Source organism: Heliangelus exortis, chromosome 2 (assembly GCF_036169615.1).
Source record: "Heliangelus exortis chromosome 2, bHelExo1.hap1, whole genome shotgun sequence".
In the NCBI taxonomy this organism is placed as follows: domain Eukaryota; kingdom Metazoa; phylum Chordata; class Aves; order Apodiformes; family Trochilidae; genus Heliangelus; species Heliangelus exortis.
The window spans coordinates 60,317,029-60,339,746 of record NC_092423.1 but is presented as its reverse complement, the minus strand read 5'-3'; the positions used below and the strand labels follow the sequence as shown (position 1 = coordinate 60,339,746).

The 22,718-nt window shown below is 37.5% G+C and overlaps 1 protein-coding gene across 5 annotated transcripts in view; it reads left to right on the top strand.

Annotated features, from left to right (window-relative positions):
• Positions 1-22,718, top strand: part of CDKAL1 (CDKAL1 threonylcarbamoyladenosine tRNA methylthiotransferase) — a 384,171-nt gene that overhangs the window by 271,190 nt on the left and 90,263 nt on the right. For all 5 annotated transcript variants that reach the window (XM_071736322.1, XM_071736325.1, XM_071736324.1 and 2 more), the window contains one exon: positions 7,760-7,940. In XM_071736322.1, the coding sequence (XP_071592423.1) occupies positions 7,760-7,940 (181 nt within the window). The remainder of the gene's footprint in view (positions 1-7,759; positions 7,941-22,718) is intronic.

The window sequence follows — 22,718 nt, the reverse complement described above, 5'->3', positions numbered from 1 at the left end:
CATAGTTTCAGGTAAATTGTAAACTGAAAAAGATTGAAAACCCCTTGCTTCAGAAATTATGTTCAGGTTTTCTCTCCTAACTCGAGACACCTAAACTAAGAGTATATCGTGCTGTGCTCCATTGATAGTCCACGGAGAGAGAGAGAGAAGTGAAGAAGGGTTTCAGAAGTAGGACGAATCCCTTTCTGAAAGTGTGGAGATCTTCCTGTGGCTTCATTCTCAGGTCAGTCTCCATATAGTCAAGAGAGAGGTAGAGTGAGGTTTCATGTGGTTAGTAGCCTTTCAAAGAGACAGTGCTTCCAGCTGAGTAGTCTGTTTCTCTAGTGCGAGCTCCAGCTCATGTGACTCCTTAGTGACTCAAGATTAAGTCAGAAATCCCACAAGACTAGGCCTTGCAGAGAAAAAAGAAAGGGGGAAAAGGGCTTCTATGGGACTGTGTGTAGTCACGGGGATGGTGCAAACATTTCTTTCATCTCCAAGGCAAAATGGCAGGAATAGATGCCTGTTAGATTCTGTTAATATGCTTGATAGATCATCTCTCAGATACCCTCAAATAACGTGTAAGACTAACGTAACATTTCAGAGAACGTTTGTTTTATTTTCATAAGAATGCCACTTCTTTGCCCTAACATTTTTTCAATGCAAATTTCTAAGTTAAGAAACAAGAAGTTGCTAGCGCATCACTTTTGTTTTGTTTTGATTTTAAGTACTAAAGATTTCCCAGACAGGTCTTGTACCTCTGTGTAAGAACAGAACAGAAGTGTTTTAAATTTATTCATATTCATTTACTCTAATTGAGTATTTTGTTGTACTGGGAGGTCTGGAGGTGGGAGATCTTGGTTAAGAGTTGGTGGTTTTAAGTCATTGCTGGATTTAAAAGTTAATTACTGAAGGGGAAGTGGGAAGAACATGTGATCATGCAAAAGAATTTCAACATGAGTAAGTGAAGGTGCTGATGAATAGCCTTTTAGCTTCTTTACATAATTTCTTCCCTGAGCGTGCATGTACTTGGTTTGTAATGGTTATTACTAAAGGAAATGTTTGTCTGACTATAACCACATGAAATGATCTGTGTAACACCTGAATCCCAGCAAGTTTTACACTTTTGCTGCTAGTTTTCTTAGACATCTGGTTCTGCGAACATAGGTGATTGGGGGGTTGTTACTGTTTTATTTTTGGCGTCTTGATATATTTATCTCTTTCCTAAATCAAATGACCCAGGGATTTTGAATTTCACTCCCAACTTACCTTGCATCAAGAGTTTTCTAACTCCCTCTGTTGGTGGATTGCTCTGTGGAAACTGTCACTGGAATATCTGCCATACTTTCCTGTTACTGCTAGACCCACTTCTGTTTTCTCTGTCATTGGTAACCAGTACTATTTAATATATTTATTGATGAACTGGATGAGGGAACAGAGTGTACTACCAGCAAGTTTGCTGATGACACAAAACTGGGTGGAGTGCCTGACACCCCAGAAGGCTGTGCTGCCATGCAGAGGGACCCAGACAGACTGGAGAGTTGAGCAGGGATATATTTGATGAATTGCAACAAGGCCAAATGTGGAGTCTTGCATCTGGGAAAGAATAACCCCAGGTACCAGTACAGGTTGGGGACTGAGCTGTGGGAGAGCAGTGAAGGGGAAAGAGACCTGGGGGTGCTGGTGGATGGAAGGATGACCATGAGCCAGCAATGTGTCCTTGTGGCCAAGAAGGCCAATGGCATCCTGGGGTGCATAAGAAGGGGGGTGGTTAGTAGGTCGAGAGAGGTTCTCCTCCTCCTCCTCTATTCTGCCCTGGTGGGGTCACATCTGGAATATTGTGTCCAGTTCTGGGCCCCTCAGTTCCAGAAGGACAGGGAACTGCTTAAGAGAGTCCAGAGCGACCAAGGCTGAGGGAGCTGGGGCTCTTCAGCTTGGAGAAGAGGAGAATGAGGGGGGACCTCATTAATATTTATAAATATTTAAGGGGTGAGTGCCAGGAGGATGGAGTAAAGCTTTTCTCAGGGGTGACTGACAACAGGACAAGCAGCAATGGTTATAAACTGGAGCATAAGTGGTTCCATATAAATATTATGAAGAATTTTTTCACTGTGAGGGTGACAGGGCACTGGCCCAGGCTGCCCAGGGAGGCTGTGGAGTCTCCTTCCCTGGAGACATTCAAAGCCCACCTGGATGCATTCCTGTGTGACCCCATCTAGGTGACCCTGCTCTGGCAAGGGGTTGGACTGGATGATCTTTCAAGGTCCCTTCCAACCCCTAACTTTCTATGATCCTATGATTCTAAGTCCCCTGGGAAGAAGAAACTTGTCACTGTGGGGCTATGACTGCACTGTTTGCTGGTTAGTGATGTGCAACAGAGATACCTGAGCAATCAGAGCTCCAGGAACTACTTAGCTGTAATATAGCACAAAGCTTACCTCAGACTGATTTATTCTTCTGGGCTTGTTTAGTGATAATTTAGATACCTGTGAGCTGTGAGGAGGCAATTCACAGGGCAGTAGTTACCCTCAGCATATTCTTTACTTAGCTACAACTTTCCTTCCTGGCATCAGCCACTCGTTTGGGAAGTAGAATGCTTTTCTTCTCTGACCTAAGAGACTGACTTCATTCCTCTCCAAGCTGAGGGTTAAGATGTTGCATTTCTTCTATGTTCTCTCAAAGGCATTTTGTTCCTCCTCTCTGAGGTTTTGGATATCTCTACGCTCCACGGTTGTTCATGATAATTTCTAGCCGTGCTGTTTCTTACAGCAACACACTAAAATAGACACTTGTTTACTCAAAGGTGAAGTAGGTGCTTCTTTATGGATGGTCAGAATGCCCAAGATGATGATAGCTGTGTTACTGGTCTCTTGCAAGATGACAAAGTATAAATCTACTGGAGTAAATGGAATTGATTTATCCATGTAGAAGGACATAAAGGAGAGGAACTTGAGGTGTTAGGGCTGTACCATCTTACACATGGCACCAGTTAACCCTCAAATTCATCTTTTTCTGAAACTCCATGATTTTTTGTATGAACGGAGAGTTGACTTGGGATTCTGTTTTTTCCTTTGTTTCTGAAGTTGAGTGAATGGAGACAATCACGTATGTCTTTAGAGAAAAATATTGTGTAAGACTTAAGATTGCAAGAAGAGATAACTGTGCACAATCTATGTGTTTGTCAGGATTATTGGGCTTTAAAATGGGTGGCAAAGTTTAAGTCATTGTATGCATGGAAGTATTGAAACAGACTGAACACCTCCATTAGCTAAGCTTTAAGGAGCATCCAGACTTCTGTATGTTTGAAGCAGTTTTCTTCTTTTTAAAAATAATTTTGTCTTTCAAAAGGACCACTGTGTATCCTTGGTTCACTGAACAATGTGTTGTGGACCTTCTATACTGAACCTGGAAAACATTTGTTGAATTTTTAGACTTACTGTAGATACATTAATGTAATAAATGTTACAAAACAATTACTGGGGATGTCCAGCACCTTTGTTTGTTTGTTTGTTTGTTTGTTTTCTTCAGAGTAAATTGCATTTCATTTCAAAAAGCAATATAATATTGGGTGGTGCACAAAAAAATTTATTTTGTAATTTCGCATCATACTTTATAGCTGGGATTTTTTAAACATCATCTAAATCCATGCAATAAGGAATGTTATGCTGCTTTCTTTCATATTGTCAGAGAAAAGATATTTTAATTTTCAAATCTAGATGAGCTTTACATTTGTCTGCATTTATTTCTTTTTTTCCTCTTCACTAAGAAATGGTATTTCACACATAGAATTGATTGTACTTATTTTTGTTCATCAGCGCTTTGAGAAAGGCTAATGGAGCTTGATTTTTGTCAGTAACTGGATTTTATTCTGAGTGAAATCTCATGCTTTTCTCCCCTTTTAAACTACTTCTTAAATAATATTATCAGCAGTAGTACAAAAATGCACTATGCAATGTCATATTTTAGGCAGTCATACTGGATTGAACTGTAATTAATTGCTGTTGCTGAATACACTGTGGTCCTTATTCTCCTTTCATACCCAAGCTTTTCTTTGTGTGTAATAATTCCATTCAGGAAGAAATCTAATTACAAAGATAATTAACACCTTATCACCAAATGGAGTTTAGACATTTGTAAAGTTTATGAATTTTTAAAATATGTAATTTCCTTTTAACAGAATGACAACTGGTGTTATGGAGAAAAAGAACATATTTTATTGTATCTATCTTGATTGGACTTTTGAATTCACGTTGCTATAGAAACAACCAAACCTTTACAAAGGATAGTATTACTACCTCCGTTGGTAATAAATGCTTTAACCATTGCCAATAGGGTCATTAAAATGGTTAAAATAACTTAAATTTAATGGTTTTGTCAAATATAATGAATGCTCTGTTCATGATCTGAGAAATGGCAGCTGATGTTATGTGATACTAATTTATAAAGTAATGTACTTTTAACTCCATGAGCTTACTATTACTGCACAAGATATTTGTGATGTGAACAAAATCATGCTGCAGAAGACAGCTCATCTGTTCACTCAGACCTTAAACTAATTCATTTTCTGTTACTTAACACTAAGAAGAACTTGGTATCTTGCAGTTTGTAAGTCTTAAGAAAGCAATGGTAATTGAGGCTGTTTAACCATCAGTTCTAGGGATTTTTCCTGTTCTGTGCAATATTCACTTTGTGTTTCCCATTTAATGGACCAAATCCTTAAAAATGTTCAGTTTCATATTCAAATGCCTTGTTTTAACTTCATCTCAGATGATGGAGTCTGATCTCAGGAACTCAAAGAGGAATTGAAAGAATTCGGTTACTTTTGTGGAGGTTTTTCATAAAGAAAAGGTGAAAAAAGATTCCAATAATATAAAGTCTAATAAATTCCTGTGCAGCTAAATCTATATGCACACACATGTAAAAAGGAGGTCCAAGGCATTTGCTTTAATACAAGTTCGTTGCCAATACTTAAATATAAATATTTATTTATTTCAAGTTTTTTTAAAAAGTCACAAGACATATTTGCTATCATATGCTGTTTGTATTAAGGCCTCTGTGATTAATATGATCTATACATTATGTAATATTGCACCAAATCAAATTAGTAAGAACAATGTTCTCTGCTTCCCATTTACTGGGAATTCTGCCAACAAGATTCTCCTGTTCCAGTTGAGCTCGTTGTTACGTTAAGTTTTTGATTTCAGTTGTTGTCACTCAAGTTTCTTCACCCACTGTAACCACAGCATTATTTTTTCTATGGTCAATAATAAGAAGAGATATCTCTCTTTGGCCTTTCAAATACTTTATAAATGTAATTTGGATTACATGGGTTTGTGTTTATCATTCTACTGTTTCTTGTCCTGATTAGGGGGAGAGAAGCCTTCCAGCCGTTTCTTTAGGTTTGAGGCAGTCTTGGAGACCTCTTCTGAAGCTCAGGTGTGAGCTTTGCTTGTGACAGTGGTCTTTATGCCCTTCACCCATAAAAGGAGCTGTCTCAGCTGTTCCCTTGCCTGAACTGCAGAATTATTTAGGGTGGAAGAAACCTCTGGAAGCCATCTCATCTATTTTCCCCATTTGAACGAGGGCCACCTTTAAGGCAGATACCACCAATATCTTTAAAAGGCTCTTACATTTCATCATAAATTGCATTTTTTCCAGTTCATCATTGTTGCTGCGAGTGTGGAATCAACTCTGTGCTATAGATACCATCTGATCTGTGTCAGGAGGGAGAACTATACATTTGTTACTCTTTGCAGAAGAGGTTTATCATTTTTCCCACTTGACACAAGCAGGCTGAATACAAAACTGCTGTGGTTTCCCAGTTTCTCACTGGGCAGTGGTCATCCAGCTGCCTAGTGATAGATCTGTAAAACTGAGGTGATACCTTCTGAGTCCCACAGATTGCCCTGTAAATACCATGCAGTAATTTCTTGGTTTTTCATTCGTAATTTCTTGGTAATACCATTTTTCTGGATGATGCCACAGAATGAAAGAAGGTTTGAGGTTGGAAGGGATCTCTGGAGGTCATTTTGGCCAAGCTCCCCTGCTTCGGCAAAACCACCTCACACCAAATACCCAGGACCATGTCCAGGCAGCTTTGGAATATCTCCAAGAAGGGAGACGCCACAACCTCCCTGGGCAACACATGCCAGTGCCCATTCAGCCTCAGTAAAAAAGTGCTTCCTGATGAGGAGCACACCACCTCAGCCCTGATCCCTGTAACTACTGCCTCCCCAGAGCTCTGTAGTCACTTTCAATATTGTCCAGGTTTCCACTCACAGTATTATTTGTGCCCACATGAAATAAGAGCAGGGAGTGTCACTCAGAGGGCCAGATGAGCCCAGATCCTGGCCCCTGTCAGACATCAAACCTCTCTAGATGGTTGTTCAGGTTGACAGGTGAGTGCCTGTGTCCTGCAGTGTGTCACCTATTGTGATTACTCGCTGCTGCTTCCTGGTAGTTATGCGTGGTTTAGGGGTTAGGTGGATCAGATACTTCGCTTGTCGGCATATCTGGATCCTCTTTGACTTTGAGGGTGATGAACCTGTTTTGCGGTTGTAAGCTCTTGGGTAGAGAGCAAGATCCTTGGTGTCAGAAGTTGCCAGCTTTCATCCTTCCCCTTCTCCAGAGGTTTCACTTACCTTGGTAGTGGGAGCTGGCATGACCTTCTCTATTGCAGATGGGGGCAGAGGCTCTTCAAGCTGTTGAGTTGCAGGGAAGATCCTTCCTGTCTCCCTTTCATCCTCTCAGATCCTGCACAGATTGCTTATTTCCTCATGTACCTCCTCCACTTGGAGGAATAGCTCTTCCAAGACACCCCAGCTGCTATAGGACAGAGATCCATCTCTGCTGGCATCAGGGAGAGCACCCAGGGACTCCTGGCAGCTTGGGACTTGGAGGTCTGCATCCACCAACTCAGTCTGGGTTCAAGCCTCAACCTTAGCAGGGACTGCTGCTCCAACATCTACTGGGGAAAATGCTTAGTGACATGGTACCACCGTGTCTAAGACTGTTTCCATGGCACAATTTAAAGTGCCATGTGTAAATTTAAAGCTCCTTCCTTCCCCCCTCCTGTGCTCCATGCTACACCGACTGCTGCATCTCTTAGCTGCATCCATTTAAGCTGCTGCACTCAGGGGTTCTGCATATTCAGTCCAAGGAGAGCACATAGGAAATATTGACCTAGCTAAATAACAAGAGAGCTCTCAGTGCCTGTGCATTTGTAAACTGAAGTGTTTTGTTTTCCCTTTCAAGCAAGGCATTAGATGATTTAATGGAGTAGGCAGTTAGAAATTAACTTGTGAGTAACAAATGCCTTATTAGCTCCAAAGCCAACTTTGTTCAAAATTGCTAGGTTGTATGTCATGTCAGTCCCCTTGTCTGCATAGCCTGTTCTACTTTGTTAGCAGCATTGTAATACATCATATAGTTTACAAATTCTACTGGCTAACTCTTAGAAGTTATGTAATTTGTAGGTCAAGCAATCAGAATTCAAGAAATTTATAAGCTCTGCTGATCACCTATAATTTTGAATGCTTTCAGTCTTCTGCCACAGTCCTAATTGAAGACTTGCAGTTGTGTCTTTCTTGTTTCATGTGCTCTTGTTGTACCCAACAAATTTTTCATTACCAAGCAAAGGTTTTAGAAGTTCCAAAGTTCGTTTCAGGTCTCAATTTCTGTAGATAAAGTTGAAGAGTTTTAAGTCTATGTACACTAGCTTTTAAGGGAGCAAGATTTTTCTGTGTCCCTAGTTCAGTGTACCTTTCTGTTGTCTTTACAGAGTGCCTGGAATAACAATTGCTACAGACATCATCTGTGGTTTTCCGGGAGAAACAGATGAAGATTTTCAAGAAACTATGAAACTTGTAGAACATTACAGGTTTCCAAGCTTGTTTATTAATCAGTTTTATCCACGCCCGGGAACCCCAGCTGCAAAAATGCATCAAGTTCCAGCTGCAGTGGTAAGATCCATTTTTTTATGCCACCGTGAATAGTGTACCCAGATGTCTGTAAATGCATAAAGTGTGTATGTGAAAATGTAGGTTCTTCTGTAGGATTGTGCTACAATTCAAAGGTTTTTTTCAGTCCAGTAGGTGAAATGTTGTTGAGATGTCTTCAGAGGTTAGCTGGATCACAGAATGCATTTTCATTTATAAATTACTGTTGAGATTGTTGGGAAAGTTAACATAGTGCTTCTACAGAAGTGATGTCTTCTTTCTATCAAATTTTGGCTGAATTAGGAGGAAGAGTGGTAGCTGGTTGATTATGCGTATTAATTTTTTCCATTTTAAGACACTTGTGACTCCAACAGTCTTAACCTGATTGTGAATAATTATGCAAGAGTACTGACAGTCGACCATTTATAATCTTTGATTTATTTGTCAACTATCAAGTTTGCAGGGAACTTCTCAAGACTCTCCTTACAAATTGCTTATAAGCTATGCTTCCTTCAGACTGCTAGTGACAAAACTGGCATTTGATCTTTCAGTTTCCAGGTGTTTTCTTTTTTGCTTTCTTTCTATTTTTGACTGAGACTGTAATCCTTCCTGACTACCAACATTCTCAACTCATGAGAAAACTCATTTTCAGCACCCATGAGGAAAACAGCCTGTTTTGATATGGGAGGTAGATGGCTATTGACTGTATTATTCTTGAGAGAAATAAATATTTATGAGCAGTAATAACAGCAATCACATCTGAAGTTTTGGTTTGATTTATTTTTAACAAAATTGAATTTACAATTTTTGTAATTTGAATCTCAAAACAAAAAAGTATACAATACTGATACATGATTCAGCTAATTATTCTCTCCTCATTATGGGCATAAATAGCTTTTCTATTTCCTTTCAGTGTAATAATCAAAGTCAACTGACAACGCTAATCAGTTTAGATAAAGAAAAATTTCTTTCTGTTTGTGTATCCTGGTAGACAAACATGAAGTTAAAACTTTGGATTGGTATTTATATCTCTTCACATCTGAAAAAAACAGCTTATTTCTCGGTATATACCACACATTCCATAGGATGTGTCAGCTGCTGAAGACATAAAGTGAGATCATATTTGGCTTCTTCAGTTTGCTGTTTAGAGAAATACAGCCTGAGCAATGACTGCCCATTTCTTGTAGGCTATCTCAATGGGAACTTGGGTTAAATTTACCTTCTTCTGTTTAACTGAGTGCCATGGGAAGACTGTAAGCAAAGAGCTAAATTATTAAAAGAACATTAGCTGTTCTGTGGCTAGGAGTGTTACTTGGAAAATGGTAATGTTATTTTAATGCAGTTTTACATTCTTTCTTGTTTTTTTGTAGCACTAGTACTTACTGCTTTCAGTGAATTAGAACCTTCAAAGAAGATGGGGCCTCTAATCCAGGGCTGATGAAAATCTGTAATTAATAGATTTTGGTTTTCCTTTTTTTTTTTTTCTTCACCCTGCCATCCATCAAAAATCCTCTGTTATGAGATCTTTTGTTCTTTTATCTCTGTAGAAATTGAGAGTAACTAGTCAAACATCACAGGAAGAGCTTGTGCTAATCTCTTACGTTTTATATTCATGTGACTTCTAGACAGAAGCTGATGGTCTTTCCAGCATTACCAAGAACAGACAGGCATTTTGTTTGTCATTCCTTACCTTCTGTAAAACCTATATTTCTCTCCAGGAGAAGGAAGTAGCACCCTACCATCCCCCTCATGCACTCTTACCCCTTCATCATCTAATAAATCATTATTCATGTAATCTAAATCTAAATGGGTTTATTTATTTGGATAGGCAAATTCATTGCACATAAAGTGGCATCCATCTGTTATGTGCCAATGTCTGAGTGTACGTGTGGTACATTGCATTTCCAGCTTGAACTCGTGAGCTAATGCTTTTATGGGATGTTTGTAGCACTGTCCTCTGCAGTGAATCTGTGTGTAGGATCTCCTTATATGAGCTTTGTCTGTATTATTTAAGTACAGATGCTGAACCAATGGGCAAGTTATTTGACAACTGTGGTTCATGTCTTTTTTCCCAAAGACTGGGTAAGACTGGGTGTATTTGCTAAGTTATTTCAGCTCTGGAGTACTTCTGCAAGGGACAGATCTACTGCTACTTGCAAACTACTCCACTTCAATGAGTTCCACTTCTCCAGCATTCATTCAGGACAGATTTAGTGATCCTGCCCAAATATCACAGCTGCAATAATAATGTATTTGTCTTTAATTTAGGTCTTTTTAGGAAGACCTTGCAATTTTTATGGACAGTCTGTAGAGTGTTAAGCGTGGTAGCTTTTGTTGCTTTCAGAATTCTTATTGCATAGTTTTGATGGAATTGTAAATATAATTTCCCTTTTGAAGAAAATCCTCATTTGAGTTTATCTTAATGGAAAAAAAAAATCAGTAGGTCAACATGGAATCTTTTCTACACGTAGATAATTTATCTTTGAAAGCCTTAAAGGCACTGATATTTTTCTAAAAGGACAGATGACACTAATCCAGGTGGGCAGATCTGCTACCATAAATTCAGAGAAGACAGTTACAGCTGCAAGCTCTTCTTGTTTCTCCTGGAGAAAAAATGCCCATGGAGAATCAGACATCTGTCTAAATGGTCTCATCATTTCATAACTATCAGTTTGGTTATGCTTATCATGAATGCTGTCTCCACTTTAGAGAAAAGTTAAAGCACAGTTAAACAAAACTAAGTATTACCTGTTTGGGGGGGTTTTATAAGCAATTGGTGTGATGCTGAGTCGTGTACATGAAAAACTAGTCAAAGTGTTTTTCAGAATTCAAATGTTAACCTAAAATTCTGTTCTTCTTGGCTTTTACCCCCATTTTATCCACCTGCTGCTAAAATTTTTTCAGAGATGAGTGTGATGCTCTTTCTCTCCAGTGGGCTATACTGAAAAATCTCACTCTGAAGTGGGTTAACTGTGAAATAGTGTATTGTAGATGATTATGAGGAATCTGACAGTTTTTTTTAAAAATCTGGATTTCACCATTCCCCTATTGCAACCAATCATAAAAGTAATGGTACTGATAATTGTGGAACTCAAATTATAGATTCTAATCAGATAAATATTTTAGTAAGCAATATAAGGGAACATGAATTAGTCTGATAGGGATTTTATATTTAGCAGCACTGCCAAGGATCAGAATGCATTAATTCTATGTGTAAGAATTACTCTTCTTCTTTAAAATTAAGGAATTTTAACACCTTATGTTCTTGATAATTTTAATTTCTCTGTCTTCTATTTTTTTCAGTGTAGCTGTTACTTTTCTGGGGACTTACGGGTAGATAGGAGCAGTATATAATTAAGAGATTTTTTTCTATAATCATAGCATAATGCCATGTGCACCTTCTCAGAATTGTCATCCAGGCAAGTTGTATTTGACCATTTCTGTGGGAGCAAACCAACAATCTTGCAGTTTTTTTCTTTTATTCTATGATAACTACTTATTTTTCCTAAATTGATCTGCTTTTTGCTTTACTCTTGAAGAGTCTTCAAGAAGTTTCCTGACACTTTTTCATGACTGAGGGGCTGCAAGTTCCCTGTATCTCCCATCACCAATTAAAATTCTTCAGGGCACTAGAAATAGGTATTCTTGGGTACCAGTAGATACAGTATGATGTGTAATTCCTCCTTTGCTGGGTGGATACAGGTATGTAGTTCTGAATCTCTAAGCACAAAGAACTGAATCTTCTGAGGTAGCTCATGTGCTCCTACCTAGTCAAACTAGATAATTGTCACCAAACTGTCCCTGGCAGATTGAGAAACACCCACAGTCCTGCATCAGGCAATATTCACTGTCCTCTCCCTCAGCAATTTTAACTCCAAGCAGCAGGACAGCAACTGGAGTAGCAGTGCTTGTGCAAGAGACACCTTTTACTCCGTTCACAACTCTAAAGGAAGGGAAGCACACCTGAAGTAGTACCATGAAAGAGAAGACTAGTAAGCTCCCCATTTAGTAGGCAGTAAGGAAAGGTGGCAATTGAGCCACTCTTGCCTTTTATCATGTGTTTCAGACATTTGTGGATAGTGATGTGAGACAACATGCCTAGGGAAGCCAGGGTCAGAATTAGGGCAAAGGAAGAATCCATGTACTGTCTGGGATGGATTTAGAAATAATTTTCTAAGAGTTTCATGTACTCTGTGCTATACAAGAGAACCAATTGCACTGTTAAGCACTCGCAGGTGAGAGAATGAAACCTAGGATGGTGTTGATTATTTAATGTGGTTTAAGTGCCCAGGAAGACGGGATCATCTCCTTTGTTTCTAATAGCAGAATCAGTAATAGTTCTTGCCTTAGCTTAGTAGTGGCCATGGGAATACGTAGGCATATTGCAGTGGTAGTGGATCAAGGGTTGGACTTGATCTCTGAGGTCCCTTCCAACCCAGCCAATTCTATGATTCTATGATTCTATTCTTCTTCTAAAAGTAGGGAGAGCTGGACTGATCAGGAGGTGGGGGAAAAGGAAACAAAATGTTAGCAGGAAAAGGAACAATGATGTTTATTCAACAGTGCTGCTACTCTGGTCTACCATCACTACCACTAAGCTCCCTTATTAAGTGCTGTGACTAACTGGTTTTACATGCCCCAGGAATTAGGTGCAGCTGTGATAACTACTTCTGGTCTGTGAAAGATGCTTGGCCCCTGGCAGCCTTCCCCCAGCACATGTGATAATTCAGGGCGTAACGTGCAGAATGTACTTCATATGTTAGAGAAACCAAAACTGATTAATGTCTGAGTTTGGCTGCTGAACCTCTGTACAACTCTTTGTTTTTTCAGCAGTATGCTTTTATTTACTACTTGCTACTTGCCAGAATAAAGACCTGAGTGAAGATTTTTATGGCAAGTTTGGGATCAGAGAATTGAAAAGTAAAAGCTGTAGGGGAAGGCAGACCATTATGAAAAATAAATATATAATCCTTCATATTTGGCAGTGAGCTACTCAAGTATTCCAATTTAACATTTTTCAGCAAATTTTGTACTTTCTCTCTTAGTTTTATTTACGCCATGTTTCCTTACAGTTTTTATTTGACATACTGTAGAAAGCTTTACAAACCATCAGTATAGCTATGATGTCTCCTATCTACAAGCCCAGTTATTCTCTGATGGGATTCTTTTTGATTGATATAGCTAATAGTGGCAAATCAGCATTTGCTCTTTTTATTATTTTCTGGATTCTTAGAAAGAGTTTTGCATATTTCCCTCCCTGTTTTTCCAGGAACTATGTAAACTGAGTGACCTCTGACAGCCTAGTTCCTCCTTTTTCCTTTTTGAAGATGGTCAAAACATTTGACTTCTTATCCTCTACCTTTAAATCTACCAGAGTGGTCACCATTTGGCGTGCAGCCAGAACTGGGAGTTTGTGTGATGAATTCAAAAGAAAGTAATTCCCTGTTAGGTTTTGAGGGAGCACAGGCTAATTTTGTGGTTACCAGTACACGGCCCTAGACAGAGGGTGTTTAGGACCCTGAGGGACCCAGGAGGGGTGGAACAGAGAGGGGTCAGTATTCCCTCCCTCCATACCCTACAGAAGCCAGGCAGAGCAGAACCCTGGCCCCTTCCCTCTCCCTTCATCCTTGCTGCTGGGCTGTGCTGGGAGGTCTTGGAGAGGAACTCCTGATACCTCATCAGGTGGCCACATGCTCTGTAGTATCTGAATCCATAGGGTTCTGGGAAGAGCAGTGGAACCTTTCCCAAGTCAGCCCTGCCACAAGAGCCCCTTGGACACTTAAATCAGTGATCACCAAGATTGGATTTTGTATGTCTTTGTGTATTTATTCTTTATCCCACATGTCACTGTCCCTCCCATGTTCCAGTAAACCTCTCCTAGTTTTAACTTCCAACCCTTAAGTCTCTCTTCTTTACTCCCCTTTCATCTTCCCCTAGGAGGGTGGAGTAAAAGAGAGCAATTCTGTTCTCTGGGTTTTGGTTCCCTGACCACTAAACCGAGACACCTGTGAATAGTTTTTTTGTGGTTAAGCAAAGCTACTAAATGGAATTTTACATAAGTGTAAAGACAGTTTTATTTTAGACTTAGATTCAGCTCAAGTTCAAACCACTTAATGTTATTTGATCAGGTGTTGAAATGAAAATCTGTTTTGTTGTGGGAGACAGCTTATTTTAAAATAGGTTGTACCCTTTTGGAAAGCTATAAATGAACTGCCTGTGGAGCTGCTGAAATTTGAGTTCACAGCTGAATCTGGGGAATGAGTCAAATTGCAGTCACAGCTGGGTTGTGCAGGTTCAGACACCTGAGAAAGGACAAGAATATTTTTACTCTAGCCTGGAGCCATGGCTCTTAAATCTTGCACTGGTGTACTTTAGGCACCTGGTAAAATAGAAGTATTACACTTTCAAGGAGCATGACTGTCTTGCTTGTGAAAGCAAGTCAAAATTCAAAGCTAGAGTGGAAATACACTTGGAAAACCAAGTTGGTATTCTAGTTTTTTGGTTTTTTTTTTTTTTCCTTTTTTATTTTTTTGCTGTTTTATTACAGCAGAAACTGATTGGAATGAAAGTTACCAAGAGCTTCCATGTGAACTTTATACAAATTCGATTTGAAAAATTGAGCATCTTAAAGTAAGTGTACAACTATGGGTTCAGCTAGACTATGTTGTTAAGGAAAAGAATTAATGGACACTGAAAAATAAAATGTGGAGAATAGAGGCCAAATGGATGCAAGACTGTTTTTTTCAAAATGTCACAGTCAAGCCTGAAGTAGTAACCAAATCTGCAAGGGTTCTGAAAGCACCACTAATGCATAATTTTGGGGGTTTACACTTGTAGCCATGTACAGTCCACATGTTGACCATCCAATATAAAAAAATTGCTTTCAGAAAGGTGTAATCCTGTAAAATTTGTAGTGGCCATACACATTCATTACCAATCCTCCTTCCCACGTGAGTCCATCTCGAAACCTGCACTGAATAGAAGGGAAGGAAGGTTCTGTTTACAGATAAGGAGGGATAATCTTTGATTTTAAGGGAGAAAACAATTTTTACTTCCAGTATAAATATATGTGATCAGCATCTCAGCTTAATTCCTCCTGACATTATAAATCTTTTTCTTCAGAAAATTCAGAAATAAAAAAAAAAATTTAAATGGAATTCTGTGAAAATAGTTTAGTGATGTAATGGAGCTTTTTTCAGGTGTTTTTGGAGGCTTGTATAGCTTTGCATCCATGGCACTTGTTTCTAAAATTGCAGAATACTGTTCTGTACTTGTTACATAAACTTAGTTCATTGAAAGTTTCAGAATTATAACATGTTTTTTCAAGAGCTATTTATATATAATGAAATCAAGCTAAATTCAATGCATATCTTTGTTTTACTTCTGTTACATTCAAATCCCCCAACAGACTGCATGAATACACCCATACATGGAGTATATTGGAAGCTTCTACCATTAATTACTAGGATTGAATCAGTAAGAGACGTGATGAGGGCAATAAAAGCTGAAAATTGTGCATTTTCTTCCTGTACCAGTGACTATGAATTATGTACCCTGATTGGGGATTTGAAGTTAAGAGTCTTACAGGAAGTTTTAGGACGTTTTGTGAATTCTCTCTTCCCTGATAGGAAACTGGAGTGATGCAGAGAGAAACAAAAAATTTCTTCAAACACCTTTTACTGATTAAGCTGACGTTATTAGTAGAACCAAACCATTAATGTTAAAAGCAGGTAACTATTTTCAAAACAGATTCATTCAGTCACTGGCATTTACTCACCTGTAGCTCCAGTGTGGGTGTTTGTAAAGCCCCTCAGAGGGTTCTTGTTCCTCCAGGTAGAAATGTAATCCTGCAGTCTTCATCTGCTTATAGGAATCTCCACCCTTTTGGATGTGGTGTGAGTTTGTTGTTGATCATAACAGCCTTGAGCAAACAGAACAGGCTGTTGGTGTCCTGAGTTTATTAGTTATTGCAGATTAACTGTGAGTGCTTGTCTTCAGAGCTTAGTAGTCCTTGGAAGAGAATTTTGTATGCTACATTTTCAGCAAGTAATGTTACCATCTTTGGCTTCTGCTAGAGCTCTATCCAAATCCATAGGTATCTTTAGAACCCATTCACACAAACTTGTATGGAAGGGACCTTTGTGACAACTGGGTGTAATGTTTATGTATTCTTTATTCTTCTGTCCTCTTTATCATCTTATGGTAAAGTGGAAGAATCATGGAATAAGTTTTAACTGTGTCTTTTTGTAACTTTCATGTGAAATCCAGTTAGGTAACTTCTGGAACTCTTTCTACTACTGGACTATTGGAACTATTTCTCTTTTTTAGTTCAAAATGTTAATACACTTTATGAGCCAGTCTGCTCAGAGCTGGAAACTGTGCCAGCAGTTGTAGACAAAAGGGAGTATTGCCCATAACTGAATCCCTGAAATTGGATATATGCAGCAGAACAGAAAAATCTATTAGTTTTTTTTGAAACAAACAAACAAACAAACAAACAAAAACCAAAACAAAACCAACCCTTTTGACTTCAGCAATTCTGAACTTCCTCAAATTAGAACATGGTTTAGAATACTAGTTTGTGACTTAACAGAGAAAGCAAATTAAGAACCTTTCTGGGTCTAATACTAATTATGTTACTGAAATAATTTAAGATTTGCTACTTTACTGTCTTTGTCGCCTAGCATAAATAGACTCTGGTTGAGTAAGTTAAAACTGTTATTTTAGACTCCGGGAACAAAATTTTCCTCTGTTGTAGGTGCAGTTCAAAATTTCTTTCTTTTTTTAAAACTTCGGCTGAATTATGAATATAATTCTCTTATTTTTTTAAATCTGCAGTTTGTATTTAAAGTTTTTAATGTGCATTTTACTTCACTGTTTTGTAGTGTATGTGGAGGTGACTAAACTTGTCCATTTCTTGCAAATCCTGTGACGTTTATAGTGGCCCATAACATGGGCTTTGGAAGAAAAGGACAGTGACATATTCTGAGTTGGATTCTTGGTGACCCTTTCCTGAACTTCATCTGTCTTTGATAACCCAAGCATACTCCTTTAAATTCATCACAGTTAATCAAGCCACTGGGTGCTTTGAAACATGTATCTCCCCCTGTTTTATTGCTGTGCCTCCACCTCCAGTCACTGGGCTGGAAATCCATGTGGAACTTGGAACTGCTGAAAAACTCGGAGTGGAGGACTAAATACTAGATTAAAGTAAAATAGGGCCATTTTTGTGGGTCAAGTGAATTTGTATGTTGTGGGTAGATGAGTGATCTCTCCCACAGTAAGTGCTTAAGAGCTGTTTATTGCTCAATTTGTGTACCACTGTACCTTCCTGACTGCTTCTCTTCTGCTCTTTTTGTTCTTTCTGGGATGCTGGAAAAACTGGTGGTTTCAAGATTAAGGTTATAGGTGTGCAATAAATCACTAAAATCACTAGATTATAAAAAGGATAAGAGTGTACTGCAGACAGGTCAGTCCTGGGTTTATGTGTAAGCCCATATATGTCCTGGGGTTAACATATATAAATAAATTGTATTTCATTACTAAAACATAGTTTGCAGTTCATTCTGGTTTATATTATTCCAGTAGCTCTAAATTCAAAATCAGTCTATCCCTCATGAACAATCACTTAATTTCTGATTTAATGTCAATCTCATTTGAAGTATGACTGATACCCCAAGCCAAGCTTATGGTGGATACTTGTGTTCTACAAAATCATGTTCAGATAAAGTCTTCCTATTCAGTTACAGGGGCATCCTTAGAAAATACTCAGCTCATATACGTTATGAAATTTCAGTATGAATTTCAGAAAGAAAAATCTACCAGAAGTGAGACAGAGCATTTACAAACTACCCAATTTAAGGGTCCTCAAAATTAATGAGTTTTGAAGGTTAATCCTAAACTAAATTAAAGAACTGAAATGTACTAGAAGGAATAGAATTAATAAGATTTGTGAAGTACGTGAGTTCGAAATATCTGTATTATATTGCTGAAGTTACATAGGAAGTAAAAAGGAAAAAAATTGCAATGCTCATAATTTAACTGAAAATGGATCTTTCAATAAATTAATTTCTAATATGTTGACAAATGATCTCATGAAGATCTTATGCTGTTTTTTGAAAATATTTGTATTTTTCCATAAATTAGAATCTCTACTTAAAATGTAAAATAGGCTAAGAAATTATTATTTTTTGCCATAACATGAAGACACTATTACTTTAATGTTTGTGATAATTTTCTTGATTAATACAACTAGTAAAGATGCATACATTTTTTTTCCTCTGTTAGATAAAAAACGCATTACACAGACTCGTGAAAATTTGTTCTAAATTTTTAGAAAGAATCACTTAGTATACAAAAGACTAAAGAGTATACAATTTGAATCAATTATGAATCTGTAATTGTGCTGTTAAGTGGAGTTAGGAAAAATGCCCACCATCCTGGACCTTCAAGGTAAACTGCTGAATGTAACACATGGTACACTAAGTGACATTTTACATGTATGCATCAAAAATTATTAGAAAATCTTTTCTTCCATATGTCCAACAAAATGCTGGATAACAAAATGCACATGTATTAGTAGTTAAACCTCAATGAGACTATTTTAATATAGTAGTTCAGGTATATTAGGTCAATAAGAGTAGCTAGTCCCCAAATGATTTTGTATGCTTTGTTATAAATGTGCTGAGAGAGGAATAATACCAGTAGGGGTGAGTTAGCTATAGGAAGCAGAAAAGTTGTCTAGCCTGTATTGTCACTTCTGCCTTTTCAGACCTTACAGGGCACAAATGCAAGAGCTTAATGAACACCAGTTATGATTTTATCAAGAAATCTGGCTGGTGCACAAGGAGCATTTCAGGATCATTTCTAAGGTGATGCACTCAATAACTCAAGGTCAAAGAGAATGGGTCACTGGTTTCTGATCACTTTTTAAAAAACTTTTTTGCAGAACAAAAAGCAATCTGTAAACTTTGATAACATGGCAGTTTCAGTGGCCTGGTTAGTATCTGTACTGTGGTTATGGGTACATAGATTTCAGACTTTATGGAGTCAATCTCCCAGCAAGGGTCTTAAATGCACCTTCTTTGGAGTAGTTGATACATCTCTCTGGTGTTGTGCCAGGTAACTCTTTGGAGATTAATTTGGCCAGTTTTTATCTTTAGCTAAAGTGCTCCCAAGTCCATTCTGTTTTATAAAACTTTGCAGTTTGGAACGACCCAAGGCCTTTGTAGTTTTGAGATCATAGATGTAACGTGGGAGAAAAGAAAGACAGCTTTATTTTTGCTCAGAAAACATGTTACAAAAGTTCAAGAATGCCGTAACACAAAATGCGTCAGATATCCTACTTCAGAAAAGAGCTCCAGTCTCATGGTTTTTGCTCTTTCAAGCATCTTATTACCCTGGAGCACCATTTTTTTTTGGTACTTCTAGGGAAGAAAACTATGAAAATACTTGCAAAGCTGCTTCATTCCTCCACTGAAGGTTACCAGAGCTACAGCTAGATTCTACACTGGCTCACATCATTTAATGTAGTTTTAACTCTATGTTATGTAATCCAGGAAGCTAATGTGGTTTTCCAGAATGTCTTGAAAGAACAGTGTCACTGTTCCTTGCTACCATGCTCAAGAGTGTGAGATCTTTTATATGCTCCCAATTAAGTAAGGTTCCTGTGGCAAAATAAAATTTTATTTTAATTCTGTTCAGCAGCACGTAAAAGAGAAAAGGGAAAGAAGACAGTAGGTGAGGGAAGAGAAATCGAAGACAATCATCTGGTTGCCTTAGGACAATTATTAATTGTAACATTTAATTGTAACTATTCATTGTGATCATGGGAAAAAAGACATATTTGAGCAGTAACAGATACAGATCTCTGTTACTGAAGGAATCCTCATACACTGGAAGGATGGCAGAAAGGAGGCAGAAATATAAGGCAGGACAACTTTGCTGACAATATATTTGGGATGACATTTTCAAGGAAATGGCAGAATTTGTAGATCTGTTGCAGTATTAGGCTGGAATTACTAAAAACATTGAAGGTGAAAATAAGCCTTTTAAACTGAAAGTCTAAGTGAAACCAGTGATGGCTTCATATTGAGCAATTTAGGTCTTTCATTCCTAGATAAAAACCACTCAAGACTGATTAGTAAGAACACCAAAAAGGTCACCAACTCTTGCCTTTGTTGGTTGATAATTCTGGATGTATTCTAAAAGAATCCCTTATTGTTACCATATCTTAAGCATGTAATATGCATCTCAGGTGACCAGTGTCCTTTAAAACTAAGACCTCAAGAAAATGAGACTAAGGAAATAGAAGATTTTGGGTCCTTGTTTTCCTCTGTCCTGTCTAGAGATGGAGAGGCCTGCTTTACTGTGTGCTTTACACTGCTAACAGGTGAGCTAGGGAATTCTGCCTATTCTTCACGTGAAAAACTTGCCATTAGAAAGGCTAATGCCTGCTGTTGGAGTTAAAGAGGTTACCAATATAGCAGCATGAATTATTTGTCCTTTTCTTATTCTCTGTGTTTTGAAATGTTTTATATTTTGGAGGTTGGTGTTCTAAAAGTGTTGGTGTTCTAAAAAGACACAAATTTAGCACTAAGTAACCTTAACCCTGTGGTTAGCACATTTTTGTTTCTGTGCATTCAGAATCCCTAAAAAGGTAATCAAATGCTGTTTAGATGTAGATCAGCTATGCACATACAGGGCATCCTGGGGCAACGTTTTTTCATATGCGTCTCTAGAAGTTCCGTTCCATGTTCCTCAGTGTCATGAAATTCCAGCATTTCCTTAGTCAGGAGCATTTGGTTTTGTACAGAAAGCAAAGCATCTATCTTCTGTGGAAAGGTAGGAAAGAAACTATAATTTCCTGTAATAAAAAGTGTAAAAGTATGCTGAAGTGTTGACTTAGAGAAATCATTTTCATTCTTCATTATGCCTAGCTGCATCTGTAAATAACATTCTGTCCAAAATCTGAGGGTGAAGGATAGTGGAGTTTCTATTGTATAGTTTTATTGAGTATTATTAAAGTTATTGAAAAAATAAAATACTTAAAAGCACTTTGTATGTGGTCAAAATTAATTCAAGAGAAAAAGTCTTCGGTAAAACCAAGAAAGAACTAGATTTTTCCTGGATTTAGTGGGATGTTTTTCCTAGAAAATGCTAGGATTTAGATTCCAAACTAAAATGCTTTTTTTCTATTTCTTGCATGTTTCTACATTAAATTCAGGTTATAATAAACCCTTTCATATAATTATTTTTATATATATAATTATTTATATAACTCTTTTCAAGTTGTTATCACAGTTCTCAAAATCTTTATTAAAGTATTTTAAGCACTTTCACTGTGTGTAACTGTACTACCAGGAAACAACTTATCATAGGGGTGGTGATTGATTTTTTTGGTAGTGCTACCTGATGGTTTGTTTGAGTGTTTGTTTTTTGTTTTTCCATTGGAAATAAGAGGTATTAATGGGGCTAGAGGGTAAGGTTCCACTACTAAGGAAAATCTTTTCTTTGAAAAGGCATGTTAGATTTCTGAGAAAGTCTATACTAAAGGAAATCTCTTTTCCATTAGTTTTAAAGTCCTGTAGTAAACTAAGAGAAACATATCCCGTTAAGTGTTACCTGTGGTAATTGAATAGAATTATCTTTGACAGAAGTAACCTTGTTACACTGAAAACAAAATTTTCTGTTCTTGGTTAAGGAAGTAAAAAAATTGTTTTTTTGACTCTTTAGTAGTCATAATTAAACATAGATAGGGACCTCACAGAAGTAGTAATATTAACTTGATATGGCTGAGAAATATCTAGCTATCATAAATTTTACTAAGTATTTAAATTTGAACTTTTTGACTTAAGTTACTGCATCTGAACATTTCACTGAAAATTTTAAAAAAGTAAAGACATTTCCTTTTGCATAATCAAAAATTACTAAATCATCCTATAGTTTCCAGAAGTTAAAATAAATACTGCAGTCTATCTATTTCTCAGCAAGGTAGAAACATGAACAGACCCTACCATTTTAGTTGGAAAACTCCTTTTAGATAAATGATGGCTAAAGACAACAACAATAATGATAGAAGAGTACAAGCAAAGAGTGTCTTGTGGTTGTGTCCCCTTTGTATGATTCCCTACACAAAATGTTCTGCCTTCCTGACCAGTGAGATAAGTCAGCAGTGATTTTGACCTAAGAAAACTTTGAACTTATTTGTGACTCATTCCTGCATTAAGGATAGAGGGTGTTTTCCTCCTCTCCCTGCCTCCCCTCCATAGGATGCAGCTGAGAGTCTATTTAACAGCTGCTAAAATCACTGAAAGGTCTTTCATTGATTTAAGTAGAAACTGGATTAAGCAGGTTTTCTCTTTGAACTTTGCTCTTAACAGAAGGAGGTTTTTTTCCCTTTGTCTTGGCATTAAGTGGCATACCACCTATTACTTTTCCACAACCAAGGCAATGAAAGTATTAGCATCAAAAGAAATTGGAAAATAATAAATGATTCTTCTTTAAATGGACTTCTGTTAACCTGATTTGCTACAAAGCAGGACTGTATGTACATGTTACAATAGTAGACAAGTCTTTGCAAGTTTGTAGCCTAATCTTCAGGGGTTTTTTATTTGTATTCTAAAACATTTATGATTTATTGTGCAAAAATTAAACGAAATCTGGGTTGTTTACACATTCCACTGATATTCCATAGATTCCTGTTCATTATTTATTAAGGATATGTTCTTAACATCGTTAATATATATGTTAATTATTTCCTGTGATATTTAATATCCTTAATCTGCATACACTGGTCTTCAT